At 43.4% G+C, this 20,056-nt stretch overlaps 1 protein-coding gene across 4 annotated transcripts; it reads right to left on the minus strand.

Moving 5' to 3' along the window:
- Window positions 1-3,367: 3,367 nt before the first annotated feature.
- On the minus strand, window positions 3,368-20,046 carry C17H2orf74 (chromosome 17 C2orf74 homolog). 4 transcript variants are annotated; one of them, XM_030921609.1, is made up of 6 exons: window positions 19,925-20,004; window positions 15,286-15,309; window positions 9,082-9,179; window positions 5,242-5,355; window positions 4,965-5,145; window positions 3,371-3,844 (listed from the first exon to the last, which is right to left on the minus strand). In XM_030921609.1, the coding sequence occupies exons 5-6, from the start codon at window positions 5,136-5,138 to the stop codon at window positions 3,671-3,673; spliced, it is 348 nt and encodes a 115-aa protein (XP_030777469.1). In that variant the 5' UTR covers window positions 5,139-5,145; window positions 5,242-5,355; window positions 9,082-9,179; window positions 15,286-15,309; window positions 19,925-20,004; the 3' UTR covers window positions 3,371-3,670. The 4 variants fall into 4 exon arrangements, with proteins under 4 accessions (XP_010375745.1, XP_010375751.2, XP_030777469.1 ...); XM_010377436.2 differs by lacking the exons at window positions 9,082-9,179; window positions 15,286-15,309; window positions 19,925-20,004 and adding exons at window positions 5,586-5,779; window positions 5,875-6,007; XM_010377443.2 differs by lacking the exons at window positions 9,082-9,179; window positions 15,286-15,309 and having other exon boundaries at window positions 3,368-3,844; window positions 19,925-20,046.
- Window positions 20,047-20,056: the final 10 nt, after the last annotated feature.

Consider the following 20,056-nt stretch of genomic DNA (forward strand, 5'->3'; position numbering starts at 1 on the left):
AAGTTGTTTTAAAAATAGGCCTTCCTAGTTTGTTGTTGGAGTTTTGACTTTATATATTTTTTTGTTTTGTTTTGTTTTTTTGCTAAACAAACAAAAATTTTAAGTAGTCCAAGCTTTATCAAACTTTTCCCTTTTGGCTTTTGGGTGATGTGTCCTGTTTGAGGCAGTCATTTGAAGAAAGTCCCTGGACCAACAGCTAACTAAAGAGATAAAGTGGCAAGTTTGATCCCACCTTTGCAAGAGAAACACCAACAGGCATTGAGAAAAAACTGCTCAACTTTTCTCTGGAGCCATCGCTTAGGAGACAGACACATGGAGCCCTACAGCTTCACTGTCCACGGAACATCTTCAGTTGAATCTGTAGTCAGTACTTCAAATTTAACAGAGCTAAAACTTGCCTATCTTTTTGCGCCTAACTAGTTACTTCTCTGGACTCTCCTATCCTGTCTCGCAGGTATCCAAACTCAGGAGCCACCTTTGCGCCTCCTCTCACTCCTCCCACATCTAACCAGGAAGTGATGTGCCTTAATCTTTCATCTTCTCATTACCTTCTGCCACCTCCTATTCCAGCTCCACATCCTTCAAATCTGAATTGTCACTGGAGCCATTTCCATTTACCACCTCCGAGTTGCTAATCCTCAATAACTTACTCCTGGAGGAAAGCTCTGATGGACTTCTTCCATTATTACCTAAGATTATTTATATTATAGTGTCACTTAAAAATATGTAGAAATGCAAAGATGGATATCAACTCCCTAACCTAAGAGCTTTCATCCAACTTTAAAAGAAATTTACAAATCAAATACAACAAAAGCACAGAACCAATAAAAGTCAAATGGACATTTAATGCCAGATGCTCTTTGTTGACTGTTCTGCTGTTCACATTATAGTCATGATCCGGATGGCTTTCTGGAATTCCATGTGCCTATATGGTTATAGGTATTGATGGCCAATTTTCCCATAATTTTCCTCTATTGGAACTTCTACAAAACTGTCATGACAGTTGCACTGCAATGTGAATGTACTTAAAACACTATTGAACTGTGCACTTAAAAATGGCTAAGATGAAGCCAGGCATGGTGGCTCACACCTGTAATCCCAGCACTTTGGGAGGCCAAGGTGGGTGGATTGCTTGAGCTCAGCAATTCGAGACCAGCCTGGGCAACATGGTGAAATCCTAGCTCAACAAAAAATACTAAAGTTAGCTGGGCATGGTGGCATGTGCCTGTAGTCCCAGTTCCTCTGGTGGCTGAGGTGGGAGGATTGCTTAAGCCCCAGAGGTCAAGGCTGCAATGAGCCCTGATCACACCACTGCACTCCAGCCTGGGCAACAGAGTGAGACACTGTCTCAAAAAATAAAATTAAAATTAAAATTAAAATTAAATAAAATGTTAAGATGGCAAGTTTTATGTTATATATATTTTACCAAAATGAAAAAAAATTTTAAATTTAGTATTATCATCAGGCGAAAGACAAAAAATATGAAGAGACTCTGAATATATGTGCAGGCAACCTCCCCCAACAGTCCACACAGCTTGGATCCATTTCCCACTTTATACCCTTAGCCTGGGATCCTAAATGAACCTCACTTTGACTTCTCACCACACTTCACTGTTGCCCCTCAACTCTCCTCTACATCCACCTTCAGCACCAGCCAACTGGCGTGAATCAAACCCAATATACATCCTCACCTCTCTGCCTTGGCTCATGTTCTTCCCCAGCTGCTTGTCTTATCTATCTAATCCTTCTAAGTCCCTTTTCCTCCTCACAGTGGGATGGTCCCAGCCCGTAGCAACATGCCTCCCAGCAAAGGGTGTCAATACACCCCATTTGGCAATAGTTCCACATTCTAAAATATTTATCACTTATACTCCCAATCATTCCACAGACATTTATGGAACATCCACACGACAATGGGCTAAGCCCCTGAATTAAATGAATCTGCTTTTTCTCTCTCTCAGAGCCCCTTAGACATTTCACAAATGTGTACTGCAGCTGTGTGGATGATGTTGTACCAGTCTGTACTGTCATATTTCACACATGGACAGCAAGATTTAAACCACTGAAATCAAGAATAGTATAATCTCAGGACTTGCCTAAAGTAATAGGATGTTTTGTTGGTAGTAGTTTGTGTTTTTGTTTTATTTTTTGAGATGGAGTCTCCCTCTGTCACCCAGGCTGGAGTGCAGTGGTACAATCTCAGCTCATTGCAATCTCTGCCTCCCAGGTTCAAGCAATTCCCCTGCCTCAGTATCCTGAGTAGCTGGGATTACAGGAGTGCGCTACCACGCCCTACTAGTTTTTTTGTATTTTTAATAGAGATGGGGTTTCACCATGTTGGCCAGGCTGGGTCTCAAACTCCTGGCCTCAGGTGATCTGCCCGCCTCAGCCTCCCAAAGTGCTGGGATTAAAGGTGTGAGCCACCATGTCTGGCCTGTTTCTCCCTAGTAGCTGGGACCAAAGGCATGCACCACCATGCCAGGCTTATTTTATTTTATTTTTATTTTTTATCAAGACAGAGTTTCCCTATATTGCCCAGGCTGGTGTAGTTTGTTTTCTGTACCAATTTTTTTTTTTTTTTTTTTTGAGACGGGGTCTTTCTCTGTTGCCCAGGCTGAAGTGTAGTGGCACAATCTTGGCTCCCTGGTTCAAGCGATTCTCCCACCTCAGCCTCCCGAGTAGCTGGGATTACAGGCACGGACCACCACGCCTGGCTAATTTTTGTATTTTTAGTAGAGATGGGGTTTCACCATGTTGGCCAGGCTGGTCTCAAACTCCTGACCTCAGGTGACCCACCCACCTCGGCCTCCCAGAGTGCTGGGATTACAGGCAGGAGCCACTGTGCCCAGCCTGTACCAATTTTTTTTTTTTTTTTTTTTTTTGAGACGGAGTCTCGCTCTGTTGCCCGGGCTGGAGTGCAATGGCCAGATCTCAGCTCACTGCAAGCTCCGCCTCCTGAGTTTACCGCCATTCTCCTGCCTCAGCCTCCGAGTAGCTGGGACTACAGGCGCCCGCCACCTCGCCCGGCTAGTTTTTTCTATTTTTTAGTAGAGACGGGGTTTCAGTGTTAGCCAGGATGGTCTCGATCTCCTGACCTCGTGATCCGCCCGTCTCGGCCTCCCAAAGTGCTGGGATTACAGGCTTGAGCCACCGCGCCCGGCTGTACCAATTTTTAAAAAGCGGTGGTCAGTACAAGAAACGTTTCAGGACTGAGTTCAATGGGGATTATGTAGTAGAAGACGACAGTTATGGAAGCTTCCATGATGACAGCTGTAATGTTATTTGGTCATGAATGCCTATGATCAGAGGATGCAGAACATGTATTATTTCAAAAAATCCCCCTTGAATAATGATGTACATAATAGGTATATGTACAAACAAAAATCACTTTATTCACATGCCAGAACGGTGTTTGAGTAGACAGTTTTAAGGGCAATACAATCAATTTCTTGAACTCAGATTTGAATTTTTAAAAAACTATATTCAAGTTCTAAGTATTTTACTTACAGAATTTTGCACATGGCCCACTTCTTTCTGCACAAAGGTAAAATACTATCTTTATTTGCTTAATTCCCCATCGTCTTGTTGTTTCAACATGATTTTGTACCCTCAGTCATTTCAATGTTAGTCAAAGATTACATTTTCTTTCACTCTTACCCTTTTTTGAGCTTCATTTTCTCTCTTTATGTTCTCGAGTATAGCTTCGAGGTGTAGGGTATTCATTTCCAAGATCCACAACAATTACCTCCCTAGAAAATGTCACTCCTTTTAAAGGTCTTTTTTGGCTTTCAACAGCTGATGGAGTTCTAGTGACAGATATGTGTATTTTCTGCAAACCATCATCCTGCAAGAGAATGGGACAAACAATATAAACAAATAATCAATTTATGACATGCCCTGCTTTTAAAATTACAGGTTATATGTACACTGTTAACGAGAAACAGAAAAAGCATTTCTAAATGATACAGGAAAGCAGCAATAATCTATCACACTTTCACATTTTTATGGTTATAAAAGCATACACTGACATATTCAAATAATATTTGGTGACATGTAATTCTCTCCACGAAGCAGTCAAACCCAAGAGCCACCAGGACCATCATTCTGTCGTGGACTGGGCATGGCCATGTGGTGGGAGGGCATGTGAGTTGTTCTTGTTAGGAAGTCCCAGACACAGAGCTCAAGAAGGCCCCAGCCATGTTGTGTGCTGTTGTAGGACCCTAGAGCTAGGACAGGGGGCCACAGTCTGGGCCTAAGCTTGGCCACAGTGGAGAGGTAAACAATTCATCTCATTTTCTCATTGGAAACAGGAGAGAGTTGGATCACTAGATAATCTCTTAACAGCTCTAAGATTCTAGGATTTTGAGAAAAACAAACTGAAGGGGAATTATTAAGAAAAACACAAATATAAGAATGAAGACTAAGCAAGTTTCTAGACTTGGCATATGTAATGGTTTAGTAACATGAACTGAGAAGCAACTAGAATGGCTTAAATGACTGTGGGCATTGGACTCATTCTACCTACAAACCTAAGTTACAGGCAACTCCATCTCCTATTATTATTATTATTATTATTTTATTTTTATTTTTTGAGACGGAGTCTCGCTCTGTCTCCAGGCTGGAGTGCAGTGGCAATCTTGGCTCACTGCAACCTCCGACTCCCGGGTTCAAGTGATTCTCCTGCCTCAGTCTCCCAAGTAGCTGGGATTATGGGCGCGTGCCACCACGCCCGGCTAATTTTTGTATTTTTAGTAGAGATGGGGGTTTCACCGTGTTGGCCAGGCTGGTATCGATCTCCTGACCTCGTGATCTGCCCTCCTTGGCCTCCCGAAGTGCTGGGATTACAGGCGTGAGCCACCGCGCCTGGCCCTCCATCTCCTATTATTATACTTAGCTGAGGAATGTACCTTCTTTTCAATCAAACAAATTCTAAACTGCTCCTTGAGAGTAGAAAAACACATCACCTCTTCTTGACCAGTTTCTCCAGCATTCTCAGGCTCTTGCTTCTCATTTATTTGGTTCTCCTCTTCTGCCTCCATGTCCCTTCTGTTTTCTAAGGGTGTGGCCAACACTTCCTTACTCTGTCTCTGGACAAGAATGCCAGGCCTCGTCGGCACATCCAAATTCATGACTTGCATTAAGACCCTAGAAAATTAATCGGTAGAGTTTTAAACAGTCATGCATCCTCATCCCCACTATCACACACAAAATGGCCTCTGACACATCCTGCACCATACTCGCCTTTCATGGTCCCCTGGATTGCTTGTCACCACTTCAGCCGCTGCACAGTCTACACCTCCTTTTGCGTCTGTACAAGGCACTTTCTTTGTCTCTTTACCTTTCCTGCCTTGGAAACTGAAAACAAACAAGCCACAAATTCAGAAAAGGAAAAATGGCCCTGATTTTAAGGTGTGGCATAGAAACTTCACTTTTAAACAGCATATCAGCATTTCTAAAATGTTGAAATGAAAAAAGTAGATAATGATGGTATTACTTGTTCTATTTTAAATTGTTTTACATTATTTCTAGATACATTTGCTAATGTGACTTGAAATCTGATCCCAATTATCAGCATGGATTTATACCATTTATATAAAAAAACCACCAATAAAAGGAGGATGCAAATGAAGCAAATTAGAAGGATGATGAAGAAAGTGATTGCTGTGATTTCAAAGGTCATAGGTTTAGCTAGAAGACTCATCCACTCTCACAATCACAGATTGTCCAAATATTCTTTTCCAACTCAATTTGAATGTAGTTCTCTTGTTCTTTAAGTTTTCTAGAAACAGAGGAACAAAAAGCTGTTTTCATTGTTGTTCTTTTGGTCAGTTCAGCTTCATGAAAGATGCTCTGCTTGTTGCGGAGTTGACTCACACTGGCTAATTTCTCTCCATAACTGTGGTGGGGGCTGAGGTGGCCAGAGGGGAGACTGAGCTGGGACACGTGTGATCACGCAGCTCACCTCCCTCACCCCAAAAACTATCAGGATCCAGAGGAGAGAGGAATCGGAACAGCTGGAGCTGAGCCCAGCTCCCCATTCTTCTCTCTTCAGTGACATCACAGAATCATGGAGCCCTTGAGTTAGAGAGACCAGAGAGCCAGTCCAACCCAGCCCATCACCTGGAGGCTGAGAACCACGAGGCTGTTGCCTGTTCATCCCCTCCTCTGAGAGGTCCAGGTTAGAGGCCATATGAAACTCCATTCTTTGGGCAAGGATTTTCTCCCTACTCTCCAAATACCACCTTTCCTTTCCTAACTTGAGCCTGTTTCTTTTACTGCTTCTTTCTCAGACCATGAACAATTGGTCTGCTTCCTTCTTATGAAATCCCTCTCTATAGCCCTGAGCTCAAGGCTTCACTGTGGAATTCTACCAAACATTTAACGAAGAACTAACACCAATCTTTCTCAAACCTTTCAAAAAATTGAAGAGGGAACACTTACTAGTCATTCTATTAAGCTGGCATTACCCTGATACCAAAGCCACTACAAAATGAAAGCTACAGACCAATATCCTTTATGAATATTGATGCACAAGTCTTCAACAAAGTACTAGGATACCAAATTCAGCAACATATTCAAAGGATTACACACCGTGACCAAGTGGGACTTATTCCTGGAATGCAAAGATAGTTTAGTACACAAAAATCAACCAATGTAATATATCACATTAACAGAATGAAAGTGAAAAATAAACACATTATCATCTCAACTGATGCAGAAAAAGCACTTGACAAAATTTAACACACTTTCATGCTAAAACCACTCAACAAATGAGAAATAGAACTACCTCAACATAATAAAAGCCATATGTGAAAATCCAACAACATAATATTCAATGGTGAGAACATATTTGTAAATCACATAGTCTATTAATGGACTGATATCCAGAATATATAAAGAACTCCTACAACTCAACAACAATAAACCCAATTTTGAAATAGGCAAAGAATTTCAAGACATTTCTCCAAAGAAGATACACAAATGATCAATAAGCACACGAAAAAAATGATCAACATCACTAATCATTAGGGAAGTGCAAATCAAAACCACAATGTGTTACCACCTCATACCCAATGGGGGGTTATTACTTTAGAAAGAAAAAAAAAGTGTTGGTGAGGATATGGAGAAATTGGAACCCTTGTGCACTGTTGGTGGGCATGTAACATGGTACAGTCACTGTAGAAAACAGTATGGCAGTTCCTCAAAAAAGTAAGTAAAGAATTACTGGCCGAGCGCGGTGGCTCAAGCCTGTAATCCCAGCACTTTGGGAGGCCGAGACGGGCGGATCACGAGGTCAGGAGATCGAGACCATCCTGGCTAACATGGTGAAACCCCGTCTCTACTAAAAAAATACAAAAAACTAGCTGGGCGAGGTGGTGGGCGCCTGTAGTCCCAGCTACTCGGGAGGCTGAGGCAGGAGAATGGCGTAAACCCGGGAGGCGGAGCTTGCAGTGAGCTGAGATCCGGCCACTGCACTCCAGCCTGGGCAACAGAGCGAGACTCCGTCTCAAAAAAAAAAAAGAATTACTATATGATGCAGTAATTCCATTTCTGGGTGCATACACTAAGAATTGCAAGCAGGGACTCAAACAGATATTTGTACACCCTTGCTCATAGCAGAATTATTCAAAATAGCCAAAAGGTGGAAAAACCCAAAATGTCCATCGAAGGATGGATAGATAAAATGTGGTAGCCGGGCATGGTGGCTCATGCCTGTAATCCCAGCACTTTGGGAGGCCGAGGTGGATGGACCACCTGGGGTCAGGAGTTCAAGACCAGCCTGGTCAACGTGGTGAAACCCTGTTTCTACTAAAAATACAAAAATTAGCTGGGCGTGGTAGCAGGTGCCTGTAATCCCAGCTACTCGGGAGGCTGAGGCAGAAGAATTGCTTGAAGCTGGGAGGCAGAGGTTGCAGTGAGCGGAGATCATGCCATTGCACTCCAGCCTGAGTGACAGAGTGGGACTCCATCTCAAAAAAAAAAAAAAAAAAAAAAAAAAAAAAAAAAAAAAAATGCGGTCTATACACACAATGGAATACTATTCAGCTTTAAAAGGAATGAAATTCTTGGCTGGGCGCGGTGGCTCACGCCTGTAATCCCGGCACTTTGGGAGGCCGAGGTGGGTGGATCGCCTGAGGAGGGGAGTTCTAGACCAGCCTGGCCAACATGGTGAAACCCCATCTCTACTAAAAATACAAAAATTAGCCAGGCCTGGTGGCAGGTGCCTGTAATCCCAGTTACTCAGGGAGCCGAGAAAGGAGAATTGCTTGAACCTGGGAGGCGGAGGTTGCAGTAAGCCAAGATTGTGCCATTGCACTCCAGCCTGGGGAACAAGAGTGAGACTTCGTCTCAAAAAAAAAAACAAGGAATGACATTCTGATACATGCTACAACATGGATGAATTTTGTAGGCATTATGCTAAGTAAAGTAAGCCAGACACAATAGGTCACATGTTGTATGATTCCACTTATATGAGGTATCTGAAATAGTCAAATTTATAGACACAGAAAGCAGAATCATGGCTAGCAGGTGCTGCAGAGAGGAAGAAATGGGAAATCAGTGTTTAATGGCTGTAGAGTTTCAATTTAGAATCATGAAAAAGTTCTAGAGGTGGACAGTGGTGATGGTAGCACAATAATGTGAATATACTTAATACCACCAAACTGCACACTTAAAAATGGTTAAAATGGTAAATTTTATGTTATGTATATTTTATCACAATTTTAAAAATTACTTATGGAACAAAAAGGGAATTTGTCTGTAAAGTGGCCAGGTATACAGCAGGCATTGCAAAAATAAAAATACCAGCACATACAGATTTTATTTCAATCTCCACTCATTCGTTCAATTTGTTTCCCCACTGTGAATGTCCTACCCCTACCTCAGCCCTTGACCTGTCCCACCTCTCAATCCTTTAAGACTTGGTACTTGGCCGGGTGTGGTGGCTCACGCCTGTAATCCCAGCACTTTGGGAGATCAAGGTGGGAGGACCATTTGAGGACAGGAGTTTGAGACCAGCCTGGTATGGGAAACCCTGTCTCAACTAAAAATACAAAAATTAGCCAGCATGGTGGTGTGCGCCTGTAATCCCAGCTACCTGGGAGGCTAAGACAGGAGAATTGCTTGAACCGGGAAGGCAGAAGTAGCAGTGAGCTGAGATCGTGTCACTGCACTCCAGCCTAGGTGACAGAGACTCCATCTTGAAAAAAAAAAAGGCCAGGTACAGTGGCTCAAGCCTGTAATCCCAGCACTTTGGGAGGCTGAGGCGGGAGGATCACGAGGTCAGGAGATTGAGGTCATCCTGGCTAACATGGTGAAACCCCATCTCTACTAAAAATACAAAAAATTAGCCGTGTGTGGTGGCATGCCTCTGTAGTCCTGGCTACTTTGGAGGCTGAGGCAGGAGAATTGCTTGAACTCAGGAAGTGGAGGTTGTGGTGAGCTGAGATCACACCACTGCACTCCATCCTGGCAACAGAGTGAGACCCCATCTCAAAAAAAAAAAAAAAAAAAGGACTTGGTTCTTGGATTCCCTTCCATTATGCAATCACCATCCATTAGGCTTCCTTTTGAAATCAGCCCAATTGTCCCATAAAGCTAATAAGCTAATATTTATAGTTTGTTGAATAAACATAGAAATGTTATAGTTTGTTGAATAAACATAGAAATGCCCACTAACTTTTTGTATCTTTTTAGAGACGAGGTCTCACCATGTTGCCCATGCTGTTCTCAAACCCCTTAGCTTAAGCGATCTGCCCATCTTGGCCTCTGAAAGTGTTAGGATTACAGGCGTGAACCACCATGCCCAGCCAATTACTTTCTTATTGTTGGACAACTTACTGCTTTTATTAATAGCATTGATGGACATATTTGTACATATATATGTGAGCACAACTCTGACATTAAAATATTAATGTTTTATTTTCAAAATTTATTGGCCTCTGGCTCTTCATCTTTTATTCTAAATCTCATCCATTTTGTTTCATTGTTTTTTGGCTCCAAATATCTTATGTTTTGATTTTTGTTTTCTTTTTTAAAAGAGACAGAGTTTTGCCATGTTGCCCAGGCTGGTCTTGAACTCCTGGGCTCAAGTGATCTTCCTTCCTCAGCCTCCCAAAGTGCCAGGATTATAGGCATGAGCCACAGAACCCAGCCGATTATTTTAACTTCTATTCATTCCCTTTTCTTCAATATGTTTTTACTTAATTTCTTTTTTTGGGACTAGGTCTTGCTCTGTTGTGCAGACTGGAGTGCAGTAGTGCAATCATAGCTCACTGCAGCCTTAACCTACCAGGGTCAAGTGATCCTCCCACCTCAGCCTCCCGAGTAGCTGGAACTACAGGCACATGCCATCATGCCTGGCTAATTTTTTATTTTTTTTTGTAGAGACAAGGTCTAGTCATGTTGCCCTGGCTGGTCTCAAACTCCTGGGCTCAAGCAATCCTCCCACTTGGCCTCCTAAAGTGCTGGGATTACAGGCATGAACCACCTCGCTCAGCCTTATTTCTAATTCTTGAGATTCAGTCTCCTCTTAACCTTTGTTAAGAAAAAAGCAATGTTCTGCTTTAGGTTTAAAAACTGTTTAAAAAAAACAAAAAACAAAAAACAACAACAAAAAACCCTTGATTTCTTTATAATCTATCTCATTAGCTTGCAAAAGGGAGATAATAAATCACATTCATTTGAATAGCCCAACAACTATTCTGGCTTTTTGAGGGGATGTGGAGGCGAGGATGAAAAAAATCAAAAGAGGAAAAAAAATTCATTGGTGATGAGACTGAAATTGTTAAAATAGTAGAAACATTTCATAAACAATTAATGGGAAATAAAACATATTTTCTGACTCAAAGCAATTTTCTCAAGCCTAGAAATTAGTTTCTCTTGTAGATATCAAAGTCTTTCTTAACCACAGGAGTCTTTATTTCTCTTTGTTGAATTAACAAGAAACCCCTGAATCACAAATTTGTCATCTGAGCAACTTATTTGTATTGGGAACTTGCTTAAATATGATTAGTCAAACACTTTAAACTTTTCTGTTTTTTGTTTTGTTTTGTTTTGAGAAAGTCTCACTCTGTTGCCCAGGCTGGAGTGCAGTGGCTTGATCTCAGCTCACTGCAACCTCTGCCTCCTGGGTTCAAGCCATTCTCCTGTCTCAGCCTCCTGAGTAGCTGGGATTACAGGCATGTACCACCACACCTGACTAATTTTTGTATTTTTTTAGTAGAAACGGGGTTTCACCATGTTGGCCAGGCTGGTCTTGAACTCCTGACCTCAAGCGATCCGCCTACCTTGGCCTCCCAAAGTACTGGGATTATAGGCGTGAGCCACCCAGCCCAGCCTTTTCTGTTTCTTTTTAAGCACACAGTAAAAATATTCACAGCTCATGATCGGTAACCTAGTGCTCAAGGGGATGTTTTCCTCTCTGTAAAGATTTTGGTAACTGTTGGGCAAAAACAGACTTAAAACAAATTTTTTGGATGTTTTTGGATTTATAGAAAAGCTGAGAAGACAGTACAGGGGGTTCTCATATACCTTACCCCCATTTTCCCCTATTATTAATATTGTAAATCAGTGTGATCCATTTGTTACGATTTATGAACCAATACTGATAAGTTATTCTTAACTAAAGCCCATGGTTGATTCACATTCTCTTAGTTTTCACCTAATGTCTTTTTTGGGTCCAGGACCCCATTCAGGACACTATATTACAATTAAATCATGTCTCCTTAGGCTCCTCTTGGCTGTAACAATTTCTCAAACTTTCCTTGTTTTTGATGACCTTGACAGCTTTGTAAAGCACTGATCAAGTAGACTGTAGGATGACCCACTATTGGAACTTGAACTTTTGAATTCTAATTTTTTCTTTTTTGGGGGGGGGACAGAATTTCGCTCTTATTGCCCAGGCTGGAGTGCAATGGCATGATCTTGGCTCACTGCAACCTCCACCTCCCAGGTTGAAGCAATTCTTCTACCTCAGCCTCCCAAGTAGCTGTGATTACAGGCGCCCGCCACCACGGCCGGCTAATTTTTGTATTATTAGTAGAGACAGGATTTCACCATGTTGGCCAGGCTGGTCTTGAACTCCTGACCTCAAGTGATCCACCCACCTCGGCCTTCCAAAGTGCTGGGATTGTCTTACACGCGTGAGCCTTCGCGCCTACCCAAATACTAAATTTTATCTAAAGCAAAAAAGGAAGACATTTTTTTTCTTTTTCTTTTTCTTTGTTGAGACAGAGTGTTGCTCTGTCACCCAGCCTGGAGTGCAGTGGCATGATCTCAGCTCACTGCAACCTCTGCCTCCCAGGTTCAAGAGATTCTCCTGCCTCAGCCTCCTGAGTAGCTGGGATTGGATTACACATCTGCACCACCACGCCCAGCTAATTTTTATATTTTTAGTGGAGATGGGGTTTCACCATGTTGGCCTGGCTGGTCTTGAACTCTTGACCTCAGGTGATCTGCCAGCCTCAGTTTCCCAAAGTGCTGGGATTACAGGCGTGAGCCACCGCACCCAGTTTATACATTTTAAATTTCACATCTTTATCCTTCTACTATTGATTTACTGAAACATTTTAAATTGTCTTCCTCCTGTCTGTCCTCACTTCTATTTTCCCTTCATTTATAATGATGCTTGGTAATGTTTAGTAAACAGCACAGTCAGGCTACCAGGTAGCTCTAAGGAGAGAGTCCACTCCACAAACCGGTGTTGGCAGGATCCCTGTCCTGCATTTCCTAACGCACTCTTTGTTCTACCCCCAGCCTTTAAAGCATGGCCTACTGAAAACCTGACCCTGGGAGACCTAGGAGCCTCAACTTTGTGCAGACTCCAAATGAGACTCACCTTGATGTGCCAGAAATCTCACATCTCTAATCCACAAAAGGGAGAAGCTTCATGGTTTAAATACCATTGTCTCCAAAAGACTGAAATCACTGGATCTGCGGCAAACCAGGGCAGTGTGGTTTTTGCCACAATGCCCCTGGACTGGATTTGTGGAGATCAATTTGGTGTTGGACTTTGTGATGGTTTTAATTATTTAATATTCCTCCCTTCTCTCGAGTGTAGACTGGATTTATAGTAGCAAATCTCTTCTAATGACTAAAATGAAGCAAAAGTGAGGGCCTGTGAGTTCTGAGAGTGGGTCATAAAACGCACTGTGGCATCCTCCTTGCCTTTTCTCTCAGGTCACCTGCCCTGTGAGAAGCCAGTTGCCATGTTGTGGGGACACTCAAGCAGCCCATGGAATGACCCACATGTTGAAGAACTGAGCCCCACATCCTTCCAACAGCCAGGGAGGAACTAGGGCTCCTTGCCAATAACCATGTGAAGAAGCTTGGAAATGGATTCTCCCCCAAATGAGTCTTCAGATTACTGCAGACTAACATCTTGACTGCAACCTCTAGAAAGACCCTGAGCCAGGATCACCAAGCACACAGAAGCTAACAGTTCATAAATGTTTGCATTAAGCTGCTACGTTTTGGAGTCACTTATGTAGCAATAGGTATCTAGTACAGCCTGTATTTATATATTTTGATCTTCTGTATATTATGATGTTTTGACATCTTTATTATTTTTTTTTTTTGAGACAGAGTCTTGCTCTGTCACCCAGGCTAGAGTGCAATGGTGCAATCTAAGCTCACTGCAACCTCCACCTCCCGGGTTCCAGCGATTCTCCTGCCTCAGCCTCCCAAGTAGCTGGGATTACAGGCATCTGACATCACACTTGGCTAATTTTTGTATTTTTAATAGAGACAGGGTTTCACCATCTTGGCCAGGCTGGTCTTGAGCTCCTGACCTTGTGATCCTTCCGCCTCGGCCTCCCAAAGTGCTGGGATTACAGGCGCAAACCACTGCACCCAGCCTGTTTTGACATCTTAAAAACCTTTCTAGCTGAGGCTGCCCCTCCTGGAACTAGCCAATTCTTAGTGAAAGCAAAGGGTGTGGCCTGTGGCATCCCTTTGATATGAAACTAACCAATCCAGAGCCAAGTCTCCTCCATCTGGCAGCACACCCCAGGAGACAATATTCCTCTGCCTTCAGCATCCCCGGGGCCAAGCAGAGCCCTGAAACTATTCAAACTAGCCAATCTTGAGATGTTTACCTTGCCCTCCCTTGCCTTTTCCTCAGAAACTCCAACAAAAACCATGACCTATTCTCTCCTCTAGTTCTTGCCCCCTCTACCTCCTGCTCCATGCTGTGGGGCTTTCCCACCGGCCCTATGTGGTATGCAGGGCCTCCTGTTTTTAGGGCCTGTGAGGACAGTCAGCTTTGTTTTCCTGATCTTCTCACGTCTCCTCTTGTAGCTGCATCTGACTGACTATATTTAGGCATAAAGGAACACAGAACACAGCCTCTGTGATGGAACACGTGGAGGGAGGACCAATGTGGATCTTACAGCAGGCCCCAATGTGTCTCAGTGTTTCTGTCCAGGAGGCCCATTTTCCCTCTCAACATCACAGGATGATCCTCTTAGTGCAGGACTCACTGTAGCTCTCACTCCTTATAAAGATCAAGAAGGTACCTTCAAGGGGTAGGCTTCCCATCAAGGGAACACCAGCTATACTCCTGCTGGAGGTGCTCTTAATGTTAGGAGCAATCCTGGATAGTCAAGACCTCACTAGAATCTAAAAGAAAATGGAAGGCCAGGTGCATCTCCATCCCAGGAATCCTAGATCTCTGGAGCACAGAACTTGGATCAGAGGAACGTGGCTGAGTTTTAGTTTACTGACTCTTGGCCTAAAGGAGAACCGAGATCTAACCCCAAAGGACAACTTCACCAACCCTCAGCACCTGGCCCTACAGAGAATATCCATGACTTGCCATAGTATTTTTCCATTAACCATTATGGGATCTTTGCAGACCCAGTATTATGCAACATGACCATAACACCTACCTAGTCCCAGAAAAGGCCATCTCCAACACAGGGACAAGAAGAACTAGACCAAGCGACTTCGTCTGTTGACTCAAATCTGCGTTCATGAAAATTACCCTTGAGATGCCTCTTTTGGGCTCCCCCATCAAGAAGCCCGACATCATCTGGGCACGGTGGCTCATGCCTGTAATCCCAGCACTTTGGGAGGCCAAGGCGGGCAAATTGCCTGAGGTCAGAAGTTCGAGACCAGCCTGACCAACATGGAGAAACCCCGTCTTTACTAAAAAAATACAAAATTAGCCAGGCGTGGTGGTGCATGCCTGTAATCCCAGCTACTCGTGAGGCTGAGGCAGGAGAATCACTTGAACCCAGGAGGTGGAAGTTGCAGTCAGCGAAGATTGCACCACTGCACTCCAGCCTGGGCAACAGAGCGAGACTCCATCTAAAAAAAAAAAAAAAAAAAGGCACCCAACATCTAGACAGGGAAGTTGGCCCAGAAAGTCCACAGCATCCCTATTTTCAGTTGGACCAGGACAGACTCGCAAGTGCTGAGGTACATCGAAGGGCCAAAAGTTTTTCTGACTTTAGCTCTGGAATAAACCTTGGCATTGCACTTTTATAAACACCCTGGGCAGCTGTGGAATAGAACTAAGGTCTGCAGGAGGCCTTATTACAGCATTCAGGATTATGAAGCTATAAAAGGACACACCTAAGGCCCTGAGACACCCTTCCTCCTACATATTGGTTAACTCCCACTCCGGAGAAAACCACACTCACTCTCCCGACTCTTAATCCCCTGCAAAAACGTTATTCTTGTTGAATACAGATACACAGGACATGCTTGAAGTCAGAGGGGAGATATTTTTTTGGTCTCCATGGTTAGGCTTCATATCTGAAGCAATGTTTGTGAATATCACCTTGCCCTTGAAGCTCATCTGCGCTCACGTTTGTACCAGGAGGTTAGACAGATTGTGCAGGACTTCTTGTTTGTTTTGAAGACCTTATTTCTCTAGTTTTAGGTTCATAGCAAAATTTAGCAGAAGATACAGAGTTTTCCCAAAGACCTCCTGCCCCAACACAGGCATAGCCTGCCAGTTATCAACGTCTCTGTCTCTACTGAAAATACAAAAATTGGCCGGGCGCGGTGGCTCAAGCCTGTAATCCCAGCACTTTGGGAGGCCGAGACGGGCGGATCACGAGGTCAGGAGATCGAGACCATCCTGGCTAACCCGGTGAAACTCCATCTCTACTAAAAAAAAATACAAAAAACTAGCCGGGCGAGGTGGCGGGCGCCTGTAGTCCCAGCTACTCGGGAGGCTGAGGCAGGAGAATGGCGTAAACCCGGGAGGCGGAGCTTGCAGTGAGCTGAGATCCGGCCACTGCACTCCAGCCTGGGCAATAGTGCCAGACTCCGTCTCAAAAAAAAAAAAAAATTAGTGGGGTGTGGTGGTGTGCACCTATAAACCCAGCTACTCGGGAGGCTGAGGCAGGAGAATCGCTTAAACCCAGGAGACGGAGGTTGAAGTGAGCTGAGATTATGCCCACTGCACTTCAGCCTGGGTGATAGGGCAAGACTCCATCTCAAAAAAAAAAAAAAAAAAAAGACAAGCCAAAGACTATTTATGTACAAAGGACATGTATTCAGAATATATAAAGAATTCTTGTAAATCAATAAAACAATAGAAAATGGACAAAAGGGCCAGGCGCGGTGGCTCAAGCCTGTAATCCCAGCACTTTGGGAGGCCGAGACGGGCGGATCACCAGGTCAGGAGATTGAGACCACCCTGGCTAACACGGTGAAACCCCGTCTCTACTAAAAAATACAAAAAACTAGCCGGGCGAGGTGGCGGGCGCCTGTAGTCCCAGCTACCGGAGAGGCTGAGGCAGGAGAATGGCGTGAACGCAGGAGGCGGAGCTTGCAGTGAGCTGAGATCCGGCCACTGCACTCCAGCCTGGGCCACAGAGCAAGACTCCGTCTCAAAAAAAAAAAAAAAAAAAAGAAAGAAAATGGACAAAAGACTTGAACAGGCACTTCACACAAGAGGATATCCAAATGAGTAATAAACATTAGTATCAGATTTTAAAATTATTTAAAAAAAAAAAAACCTCTCCTCTATTTCCAAAACAAGTAAAACAATAAAAATTATTTTATTAAAATATTCCTTTCCAGGTCAGGTACAGTGGCTGACGCCTGGAATCCCAGCACTTTGGGAGGCCAAGGCAAGTGGATCACCTGCAGTCAGGATTTCGAGACCAGCCTGGCCAACATGGTGAAACCTCATCTCTACTAAAAATATAAAAATCTGCTGGGCGTGGTGGCAGGTACCTGTAATCCCAGCTACTCAGGAGGCTGAGGCAGGAGAATTGCTTGAAGCTATGGGGTAGAGGTTGCGGTAAGCCAAGATGGCACCACTGCACTCCAGCCTGGGCAACAGAACGAGACTCAGTCTCAAAACAAACAAAAACCAACCAAACAAAAAGGCAACCCACAGACTGGTAGAAAATATTTGCCACACAAATAATCTTTAAGAATCAACATATAGAATACATTTTTTAAAACTCCTATGAAAAAGGGAAAGGCAAAACAGAAAAAAGGTACTTCTCAAAAGACAAAGCATGAATGGGCAATAAACATAAGAGGCTCACCTCACTAATCACAGAAGTGCAAAGTGAAAACAAAATCAGGTAATATTTTATACCACAAGATTGACAAAAAAAGTAGTCTGTCAGTTCTAAGAATTGGTGAGGACGTGCAGCAAGGAGAAGGTTTTCTATGTTGCAGATGGAAATGTAAATTGGCAAAACACTTTGGATGTACCCTTGTTATTCCAAGAAAACTCTTGTGTGTGTAAAAACATATAAAATAATATTCTTGTCCGGGAACAGTGGCTCACCCTGTAATCCCAACACTTCGGGAGGCTGAGGCCGGCAGATCGCTTGAGCCTGGGCAGTGAGTTGTGATCGCGCCACTGCACTCCAGTCTGGGCAAGAGAGGAAACCCTATCAAAAAAAAAAACAAAAACAAAAAACAAAAAAAAAAAGGAAAGGAAAAATCTCCCATAAATTCACCTTTTTTCTTTCTTTCTCTTTTTTTTGAGAGTCTCCGTCTGTCACCCAGGCTGGAGTGCAGTGGCAGTATCTCAACTCACTGTAACCTCTGCCTCCTGGGCTCAACCGGCCCTCCCACCTCAACCTCCCCGGTAGTTGGGACTACAGGTGCCCGCCACCACACTCCCACCTAATTTTGGGGTTTTTTGTTGTTGTTGATGTTCTTTTTGTAGACACAGGTTTTCACCATGTTGCCCAGGTTGGTCTCAAACTCCTGTGCTCAAGCAATCCTCCTGTCTCAGTCTTCCAAAGTGGTGGGATTACAGGTGTGAGCCACACACCCAGCCTCCAGTCTGTCACCAGGCTGGAGTGCAGTGGCACCATCTCGGCTCACTGCAACCTCTGACTACCTGGTTCAAGCGATTCGATTCTCCTGCCTTAGCCTCCAGAGTTGCTAGGACTATAGGCATGCGCCACCACGCCTGTCTAATTTTTGTATTTTTAGTAAAGACGGGGTTTCACCACGTTGCCCACGATGGTCTCCATCTCCTGACTTCGTGATCTGCCCTTCTCAGCCTCCCAAAGTGCTGTGATTACAAGCAGGAGCCACCGCACCTGGCCCCTTTTTTTTATATTATACGTTTCTAGCTTTTCTTTAAAAAAAAAGTTACTGTAGTCTTATTTTTGTTTTTAATGAACAGCATTCAGATAATTCAAAGAACAATATATTATAATGAGGAATACATTGAGAAGTCTCTCACCCTATCTCAGTCCTACCCTCCATCTCATATGAAACCATGATTATTAGTTTATTGAGTATATTACCAGAATTTATGTGGAAATAAGGATCATATACTCTCATTTACCTTTTTCTACACAAAAGCATAATTTATACACTGTTTGGCACCTGGGCTTTTTTCACTTAGTAAGATATGCTAGAGATGGTTCCACATTAGTATATTGGAAACTGATTCCTCACTCTTTTTCATAGCTGCACAATGCTCCATTGTGCATATATACTATAGTTTATAATATCAGTCCTCTGATGGATACTCAAGTAGTTTACAATCTTTTGCTATTACAATCAATAACCTCCTACACATATTACTTTATATGTAAGCAAGTGTATTTGGAGGCAAAATTCCCCAAAGTGGGATTGTTGGGTCAAAATGCAAATGTTATTCAGTGTGGTTTTGATAACCACAAAGGATTGCTGCTTTATGCTCCTACTAGCACTGTAACTCGGCACCTGTTACCCTTATATCCTCCTATATTGAGTATATTACCAAACGTTTCAATGTTTACCAATCATGATGATTTGCATTCTTATTAAAACTGATGCTGGCCTGTAATCCTAGCACTTGGCAAAACTGAGGTGGATTACTTGGGCCTGGGAAGTGGAGGCTGCAGTGAGCTGTGATCGTGCCACCTGTCTCAGAAAAACAAAACAAAACAAAATAAACAAAACAGGCCAGGCGCGGTGGCTCCCACCTGTAATCCCAGCACTTTGGGAGGCTGAGGCGGGTGGATCACCTGAGGTCAGGAGTTTGAGACCAGCCTGACTAACATGGTGAACCGCATTTCTTCTAAAAATACAAACATTAGCCTGGCGTGGTGGCACCTGCCTGTGATCCTAGCTACTCAGGAGGCTGAGGTGGGAGAATCGCTTGAACCTGGGAAGCGGAGGTTGCAGTGAGCCGAGATTGCATTACTGCACTCCAGCGTGGGCAACACAGTGGGACTCCATCTCAAAAAAATAAATAAATAAAGTTAAATTAAAAAAAAACACAAAAACATGCAGCTAAGCATCTTTTCACATATTTAAAGTCTATTTTGAACTATTATTTTTCTGTGAACTTTGTACCCCAGTCCTTTGCCTATTTGTCTAATGCACTGCTGCCTGTTAATTCTCAGATATTTTAAAATGAATATTTAATATATTTATATTTGGAAAAACGTATCCAAGGAAAAAAGACGACGCTGAAACTCCTGTTATAAAACGAACATACCAGCCTTTCCCCCTCGAGTCTGGAATCCGGCCAGAGCAGGTTTTTAACAGACTCTCGGACGATGTCATGTCCTCGGACCTGACCGCGCACGCTCCAAATAGCGCGCCCAAACCGTAACATCTGTGTGCGCAT

The sequence above is a fragment of the Rhinopithecus roxellana genome, chromosome 17 (genome assembly GCF_007565055.1).
Source record: "Rhinopithecus roxellana isolate Shanxi Qingling chromosome 17, ASM756505v1, whole genome shotgun sequence".
NCBI lineage: Eukaryota > Metazoa > Chordata > Mammalia > Primates > Cercopithecidae > Rhinopithecus > Rhinopithecus roxellana.